The sequence below is a fragment of the Brienomyrus brachyistius genome, chromosome 24 (genome assembly GCF_023856365.1).
Source record: "Brienomyrus brachyistius isolate T26 chromosome 24, BBRACH_0.4, whole genome shotgun sequence".
In the NCBI taxonomy this organism is placed as follows: Eukaryota; Metazoa; Chordata; class Actinopteri; order Osteoglossiformes; family Mormyridae; genus Brienomyrus; species Brienomyrus brachyistius.
Genome location: NC_064556.1, coordinates 6,472,745 through 6,481,669, shown reverse-complemented (window position 1 = coordinate 6,481,669; position 8,925 = coordinate 6,472,745). Strand labels below are relative to the sequence as shown.

At 42.8% G+C, this 8,925-nt stretch overlaps 1 protein-coding gene across 8 annotated transcripts in view; it reads left to right on the top strand.

Annotated features, from left to right (window-relative positions):
- Positions 1-5,474: 5,474 nt before the first annotated feature.
- Positions 5,475-8,925, top strand: part of LOC125720116 (uncharacterized) — a 49,361-nt gene continuing 45,910 nt past the window's right edge. The window contains exons 1-2 of one of the 8 annotated variants that reach the window (XM_048995229.1): positions 5,475-5,766; positions 6,109-6,298. In XM_048995229.1, the coding sequence (XP_048851186.1) occupies positions 5,706-5,766; positions 6,109-6,298 (251 nt within the window). In that variant the 5' untranslated portion in view covers positions 5,475-5,705. The remainder of the gene's footprint in view (positions 5,767-6,108; positions 6,299-8,925) is intronic. The other 7 variants (XM_048995238.1, XM_048995226.1, XM_048995230.1 and 4 more) reach the window with 7 other exon arrangements.

The window sequence follows — 8,925 nt, the reverse complement described above, 5'->3', positions numbered from 1 at the left end:
GCATTATTATTATTATTATTATTATTACATACAACGGCATTCGAGAATGTAATAAGACACTTTATCAAAAAAATATACCACGTGTGTTTTTTTTTTGTAGTAGCCTTTCCATCTGCTGTGATGTGGAGTGTGTGTGTTTTGTGGGGGGGGGGGGGGGACATGTTATCTATGCCCACGGTCCGTGGTGTCCCCCTGGTGGTCACTATGTAGAACAACAATCCTGCTCTGCATCAGGCCAAAAAAGGAACTTGTCGTTGCCAGTAGCGCTCAGATATTCCAAGTCAGAAGACGCACATTCGGTCAGAAAAATGATGAGCAGTTCAGAGGCCGATGGTTGCAGAGGTGCATGTTTCTCCTCCACTCCTGCCTATTCTGTTCCTTCCGCTTGATCGTGTGATATGAAAATGCCAAGTTATGACTGCGGATAACTGAGACCTTTGACTCGGTGGCGCACCCTGTTTCCTTCTCTGCCTCGGACTAACAGGCATCTCGGCTTGTATTAGCTTCTGCTAATTAATTTACATTATGGCTGGAGGTAGCCCAGGGCAATCTGCACTCAATAAGGACGAATAAAACTGCAAAGGTCGATGGCGGCTGCGACAAGGCCAATTTCACTGACCATTTTCCCCCCTCGGTAGAATCATCACATTCAGCTGGTTGCAGTTACTCTAAAAATTGAATATCTTTTCACATTAAAAAAAGAAATATATATATATATATATATATATATATATATATATATATATTGTTCCCCAGTGGGGTTGAAATCCCTGATTTGGGAACCCCTGCCAATTTTTCCCCTAGCTCCCCGGGGGGGTGGGGGGGGCATTTGATTGTTTATGGGGTTCTGGGTTAAATTGTGCTGGAGTCTGCCATTTCAGTACCCCTAACCTAAACTGACCTAAACTGGAGAATTTCATAATCAACTCTTTTGTTTAGCGGTTTGGGACGACTATACTGGGAAGGGTTCTATATATAAACTTTATGTGAAGTTTCGAAACTTAATCCATGCCTCTGTGTCATTTCTTAAAATAAGTTTGAAACACTATTCAGCAGTGATGAAATGTCAAGCGGAAGTCGTGAGTGATGTTTCCCACAAATAGCAGCTTTCACACATGAATCAGAGGGCAAGAGCTTCGCTGACAAAAAAAAAAAAAAATAGAAAATCTCGTAAACACAATAACATACGTACCACCACTTCTCGCTTCCCCTTGTGAGTTTTGGGTGAAGTTATGGGTTAAAGTTATGTCAGAACCATTTTCTAAAAGCTATTTTCTTTTACAGGTAATATACTATAATTAGTGGGTCCCTATTTCAAATTTGATGATAGCCTGTATGAACTGGCAGAAAATTCCGACGGATATTTGATGAAAATGTATTAAAATTGGCAGGCTAAGTATAAAATACACAACACGCAGGAATACACAATCAAGTTATACAACTGACATGCAGCAACTGACATGCAGCAACTGACATGCAGCAACTGACATGCAGCAACTGACATGCAGCAACTGACATGCAGCAACTGACATGCAGCAACTGACATGCAGCAACTGACATGCAGCAACATCAGTGACCCACTCAGGACCTGAACTAAGACAGGAACTTAAATACAGAAACTAAATGACACAGCAGGAGTGAGACATGAGACAATTAACCAATCACGGAAGGTGCAGGACAACGAGCAATCAGGAAACACACAACGATCAGCACAAGAACAGGCAACAGATGAAACTAATAATTAACTCAGGGAACTCAAACTAACAGAGAAACTAAGAAACAGAATCTACACTTGAGGAATAACAGACAGGTAAAACAGAACCACAGGAACAAAGTATGAAACCAAAACTGAATACAAATCACAAGATAAAGGAACTGGAAAACTCAAACAAATGAAACACCAGGGAACAAAATCTACAAAAATAGGAGGCAGAATTTGAACACAAGACTGAGGGGTTGATAAGTAGCCACATGCTCAGCTCATTGGGATATGCGGCCATCAGGGAAGCAGGGGAAACACTAAAGACTAACAAAGGGGAGGACAGGATGACCAGCGACACCCACTGGCCAAACAGGGAGAAGACAAAAAATTGGGACAAACAGCTGTTGGCCCTGACACAAATCATCTCTAGGAGTATGTGTCCATTCGCCAGCATGTGCTTATAAATGGAGTCTGATATATTTCTTGCACATAAATCAGCAAGTTGATATTTCAAAGCACACAGGCTAATCATAATCCGGTGCATTGCCTCTAGCACATATGCTGGCCTGTGTCTGTCCGTTGACAAAAATTACGTATCGGATTATGTTGGAAAACCTAGCAATCAATAAAACGTCCACCAAAGCATATACAAAATGAGGTGCTGTGCATTTAAAAAAAGACACTGCGTGGTAAAAATTGTGTTAGCGAATTTCGTGGTTAAATAATAACAAGAAATATGGAATTGTCTGCAGTCTTTATAGTTAAATTTAACTGTGCTGATAAAGCTTTTATAGATGCCGCTGCCTCTGACAAATTGCAGATTAAAGTCGCCCGGAAGTGCATTTAAATATTCACTTTTATGACACCATTAAGTGTTTTTTTCATTGTAGCTACTGGGAATTGCCCACTCTACCGTACCTTGGATTACCAAAAATTGTGTGATGCCACAGGGCTAGAACACGTGCGGACTGACATGCACTGCGCCGGATTGTACATAGTGTAAATACTTGTGCAAATAATTATACAGCATATGGTACTGTCTTTATAAATATATGCAAGCTGTTGGTAAGTAGGGGGCGGCATGGTGGTGCAGTGGTTAGCACTGTGACCTCACACCTCTGGGACCCGGGTTCGAGTCTCTGCCTGGGTCACATGTGTGGAGTGTCCAAGCGCTCTATTGCAAACTTCAGCTATGCAGCAATGTTCTCTGACAGCAGAGGTTTCGTCCTTGGTGTCCTGCCATGGACTCCTTTCTTCTTCAGCGTGTTGCGTATTGTTGAATCATCAATCTAGGGTTCTTCTTCATCTCATTGATGACTTTGCATTGCGGGCTGGGCACCCACTTCTAGGCAGAGTAGCCTCCATAAAAATTATCTCCATTTATATACAACTTGCCTAACAGTAGACTGATGAATATCTAAAATATCTGAGATGACTCTGTAACCCTTTCCAGCCTCATGTGAATTAACAATTCTTGATCGTAGCTCTTTTGTGCGAGGCGTGACTCCCACCTGGATATGCTTCTTTTTAAAAGCTCAAACTCTTCAGTGTTTTCCATCAATCACAGTAATTCTAGGCCACACCTCTGACCTCTTATCATTAAACGGACTCCCGCTTTGCTAAATTCTGACTGCAATGAGCTTTTTTAAAGCCATTATCTTCGGGTTCACTTACTGTTTCCAACCTTCAGTTTCACAGTTTGAATGAATTATTCGATATGGTTAAAAATCCTCCGAAAATGTGTATCTTTAGTTATAACAGACTGTGTCTGTTCATCATTGTGACTTACGTGGAGATACGACCGTGTTTCATATGGGAATTACACATGAATATAGTAAATTCCAACGGGTCCACAAACTTTTTACTTCGACTGTATATCATTGGTACGCTGGAGCACAACCTCCCCCCTTCTTGCACGTTATTGCTTAATTATTTCAGTGGATGTAACTGCCCCATTCTCATGAAGTGCTGAATACAGTACATTGTTCTCCTATTGTGATCTGTTTGGAATTCCCCGCCCGCCCCCGGTGTTTGGGGTGTGTGCTGCTTACTTCCGCTGTCCACGCCGGCCACAATTATATGAAATTTTTGTGTAGATCTTTTTATGAATTCTTCAGGCTTATTGTTATGATTTTAAAAATTGTGTGTTTATTATTAAAGTATCGACATAAATGTTTGTTTCTGCTGGAATGAGGACGAGGGATACCGTTCTGGTTCTAACTTAATCCTCCTTTGACTAATATTTCTCTCCTATCTGTAAATGTAAGGGAACGCACAGTGTTAATGGGTTTCAACCTTCATTAAATGCAACAGCGTCAGACAAAACGTCCCGCCAAACATCTGGAGATGTTGGTTTTTTTGAAATGGTCCTCATCTTAGTAAAATCTTCTTCTAATATTTGCATCTGGTGTTTGTTTTGGCTAATCACAGATCAGATCTACTCCATTGCTGTCTGATTTTTCCTACAGGAAGCCCCCCCCGTAAGGAAAGCTGACGATTTGCTGTACCTATGAGTGAGCTGAGATGATCACACCCCTGTAATTCTGGTTATAATATTCACATGGTCATGTGTTTGCTGACTCTGCCGTCTGACTCGCAGAACTTCGCCTTCACTTGTGTATGTCTGGGTCTTTCACAGAGAGCTAGAGGGCATGAATAAGGTGCCCTTCTATTACATTTTCAACTGAATAATAATGATAAACTCCGGTTTCCCCCCACAGTCCAAAAACATGCTAAGGCTAATTGGACTTGCTAAATTGCCTGTAGGAATGCGTGTGAGAGTGTATGGTGTGTGAGTGTGCCCTGCGATGGTCTGACCCTCCATCCTGGGTTGTTCCCTGTCTCGTGCCCATTGCTTCCGGGATAGGCTCCGGACCCTCCGCGACCCAGTAGGATAATGGTTTGGAAAATGGATGGATAATAATGATACTGCCTTGATTCCGTATGGGGAATTCTTTTTTTGCCTGCCTATCTTGCTCTCCACGACTCATGCGTACAGGTGAGAGCACATTTAGCAGCGAAGGGCAGCCACCTGCAGTGGTGTCCATGGAGCTGGGAGTTAAGGACCTTGTTCATGGTCCCACAGACATGACTCTTGTGCTGCAGCTGGGCTCGAACCGGCAACCACCCACAGAGGCTTAGTACGCTGAGTCACACACCCCCCTCAAATAAAATTTTTTAATGAGGCTGCTTGTGGACTACAAACATGGCGCAGTTTACCCTGAACGAGGAAGGAGGATCTCAGCTCTTTATTGGTCTATAGCTCTGCCAATCAGAAACTGGAAAATAATCAGGGGCCCAAGCAGGATGCTGGACTAAACATCTGCGAACAAAGAAAGTCCATTAAAACTAAACAAGACATCCAGCTTCATGATACAGGCCCCCGTTCTCTACTTAGTTTAGGGAATCCCAATTTGAATGGACTATATCTTCATTCACTTACATGTATGAAGTCTGGGCTAAAAGTTATCGACCAATCACGTCTTGTGTTTACACGTACTCAGCCAACAGCGTATCAGACAAACTGTTCCAGACACACTCACAACAGACCGGAACAAATACGTGTGACTCTAGGATTTACAAATGTTGATGGCTGATATCTTTATGTACTTCGCCTGCGTAAAAATGCTAGCAGATTTACAGTTTGCGGAACTAAATTTAGCGGAAGCTAATTAGCTTTATTTTTTTTGGTTTTCAAAGTTAACAAAAAAAAAAGTTTCGCTACAGTTCCTTAGTTGTTTTTTCTAGTTCATCATTTTTTATTTTTTTTATTTTTTTTTTATTGGGGGGGTGGGGAATGTGTCTAGTTGTCGTATCTAACTGTGCCTGTAAATCACCTTGAACAGTCTGAAATCTGGAACCGAAAAACCTCAAAGTGCAGAAGTACGATCTTCTCTGCCGCAGAAAAGGCCAACATGCTGCAGTGGCAGGTCTTCGATGTTTCAGAGCGTTAAGAGCCTCTCACTGTGCGCACTGGACACAGTCCGTGTGTCTCTGTTACACAATGACAGCGCGTGGCCCCTGTATGCCGGCATTATTGTTAATTCTGATTCACATTATGCCAGGTAAGTGCTTATTACAATCATCAGCTTCAATCATCAGTTTGTATAATATTTTATTGTAAGTTGATTATTTAGAGCAATAAATAATTCATGTTTAAGAAACGTTACTTGATAATTAAAAGGTTATTCTAGGCTTAAGTACGGCATAACACTGAGGTTTGACGGGAATATTATTCTGCTTGTGACCATCTAACGTAATCAACAAACAGGGAAAAGTGTCATATGCCTGTAAGTTTCACATTTAATCCGTTTTGTAATATTTACCGTAAAGCCTGCAGATTAATCACGATGCGTCGCCCTTCAGTTTATCAGTCTTTTCCAATTCTGTGCTGTTTTCCCTCCCAGTTGCTGAGAGCTCTGAGATGATCACCGGATTTGTTGGGTATAACGTGACCCTGCCGTGCTCCTACGATGCACGGAATTACGGGCAACATGATATGTGCTGGGGAAGAGGTGAAATACCCCTTACTGGCGGCTGTGACAATGAAATCATCGCAACAGATGGATTTAAAGTGACACGGAGAAAATCACACAGGTATCAGTTAATCCGTGACCTGAATCAGGGTGACGTTTCTCTGACCATCATCGATGCTGAGATGGGAGATTCTGGGATATACGGCTGTCGTGTGCAAATATACGGACCATTTAATGATCAGAAAACCCAAGTTACCTTGACTATGCAGAGTAAGTACAACACACCCTTTTATACTTCTGAAGTAACAAAAACTATGATGTTTTTCTTTCTGTGTCCAAATGTGCATCCTGCGATGCTGACGGTGCTGCTCTTCTCTCTTGCCTTCACATGTTCACATGTAACATCATATGTGACACATGCTTTCTAACAGATATTTGCAAAACGACTGCATCACCCACCGATGCTGCCAGTCCAGCGACACAGACTGCGATCGGTAAATCTGTTCACTCCAATATAATCCTGCATTAAAAAAAAAAACAAAAAAAATTCACAGTTTAATGTTGCAGTGTGTTTTTATTTGTTTAACTCATTATTCTGAATTTGATTGTTATGTTTTCCTCTTGTTGCACCTTACTATGGTACTTATTTTACAGGAAGTTCCGCTGCAAACACACCTCAAGGCAGCGCTCATGTGAGTGGGACTGTGTTTCTGCTCAGAAATACTGCAGCTCTGTAACACAAACCAGATACTAATGATGGAGGATATAGGAGGTCATAGCAGAGGTTTATGTGGAAGCCCCTCAGATTCCACTGACATAATCCGATGGCCGTCTATGCCAGGGGTCAGATCTGACCCCCAGACAGGGAGTCTCTGTGCTATTCTGTTATTTCACTGGGATTGTGCTGATGTACAGGTCTGTGTCTGCAGTCTACAGGAATGAAAAAGCTGTTTCGTCTTGGCAGGTGGACAGATGCCTCATCATCATTACAGCGGTGATTGTGCTGTTGCTGCTGCTGGTCTTGGTGATGGCGATTTGGTCGCATAAACGTAAGCTGGTTGGCTGAATCCTGTAGACCAGTAAGATGACTAGTGATACATGCAATATGCTTGTAGGAGTTTTACTTACAGGAAATTGTTCAGAGGGCAGATGAAAAATGATTGGTTCAGAGAGATAACCAATCAGATTGCAGGGGAGGTGGGTCCAAGCAACTATAGGAGGCGGGACCAACAAATCAGATGTCATGGGTTCTGCCTCCTGTAGTTGCTTGGACCTACCTCCCCTACAATCTGATTGGTAATCTCTCTGAACCAATGATTTTTCATTCTGCCCTCAGAATATTTTTGTGCAAGTATAACTCCCATGAGCGCACATTAACGTTGCTTGCAGTTGTCGAGGTGATGTGAGGCTCTGTAGGTTAGGATGCTGTGCCTGTAATTGGAAGGTTGTCGGTTCGAATACAAGGATTGGTAGAGGGATTTCACCATTGGGCCCCTGAGCAAGGCCCTTAAATCCAGTTGCTTTATTAATTGTATGTTGCATTGGATAAAAGCATGCACTAAATCAGCGATTCTCAACCCATGGTTCACGACCCAAATCAGCAAGTTCTGAGAGTTTGGAATGGAAGCATTTTAAATCCAGCGAGCTCCTATGCTGATCTGCGATCAGATTTCCCAGCCCCAATCCTAGAATTAACCTATATAAACAGGTATTAGGTCTGCAACTGCTTAGCGCAAAACTAGTGAACACTCAACCAATCCAAGAAGCCAAAACCCAGATGCTTAATTTAAAATTCACAGCCCCATCCAATCAGATTTGTGCGATAGGCATTGGCGTAAATTGCAGTGTACTGCGCGATTGATCATAGCGTTAATTGAAACCTGTACTTCATATAAGGTCACAATTGAGCTGGTCTGGTAAAAATTGGGTCGTGCTGTAAAAACGGTTGAGAACCACAGTGCTAAATTATATTTCATCTTAAATATACAATTAAATGGCTTATTTTTCTTTTACAGGAAAACAGCAGAGAGAAGCGAGAACAGCGGCTGAAATGTAAGTACCGTACTGAGCTGCTGTATATAATGACTGTTGGGGAAAGAAGCTGCTCAGTTAGTGAGTGGAGCTGCTGACCTCAGGTCTGGATAGTGGCTCAGTGAAGAAGGTCCGCGTTGGGGTAGGTAGGCAGCCCTGATCTTGGAGTGCCAGCGTCCAGCAGGTTTTCCGTCCTACCTAGTCTGTGATGAACCGCACCTGATCGGAAGCACATAGTAACTCGTCAGGTAGGATGGAAAACCTGACACCGGCCCTCCAGGACCAGGGCTGCCTACCCCTGCACTAGTGCAATGGGTACCTGCACATTCTCCCCTTGCCGCGTACATATCAGTACACATCCGGAACCATTTATGGTGCTCGTGCGAGCCATGTAGTCACCAGTGAGCGTGTAGTCACCAGTGAGCGTGTAGTCACCAGTGAGCATGTAGTCACCAGTGAGCGTGTAGTCACCAGTGAGCCTGTAGTCACCAGTGAGCATGTAGTCACCAGTGAGCGCTCCATAAATCATATGAAACGTAAGTCAGTCAAAATTCATCTCTTGGTCTCTGGTCTTCTTCTCTTTCAGGGAACATCAGACAGAGGACTCAGTCTATTATGTGAACATGGGTTCCTGCACCAGGCTTCACAGCAGAGGGACCTTGGCGACTACGGATCCTGCCTTTAATGCTTGTTAAACTTAGCCTGATATCTGTATCT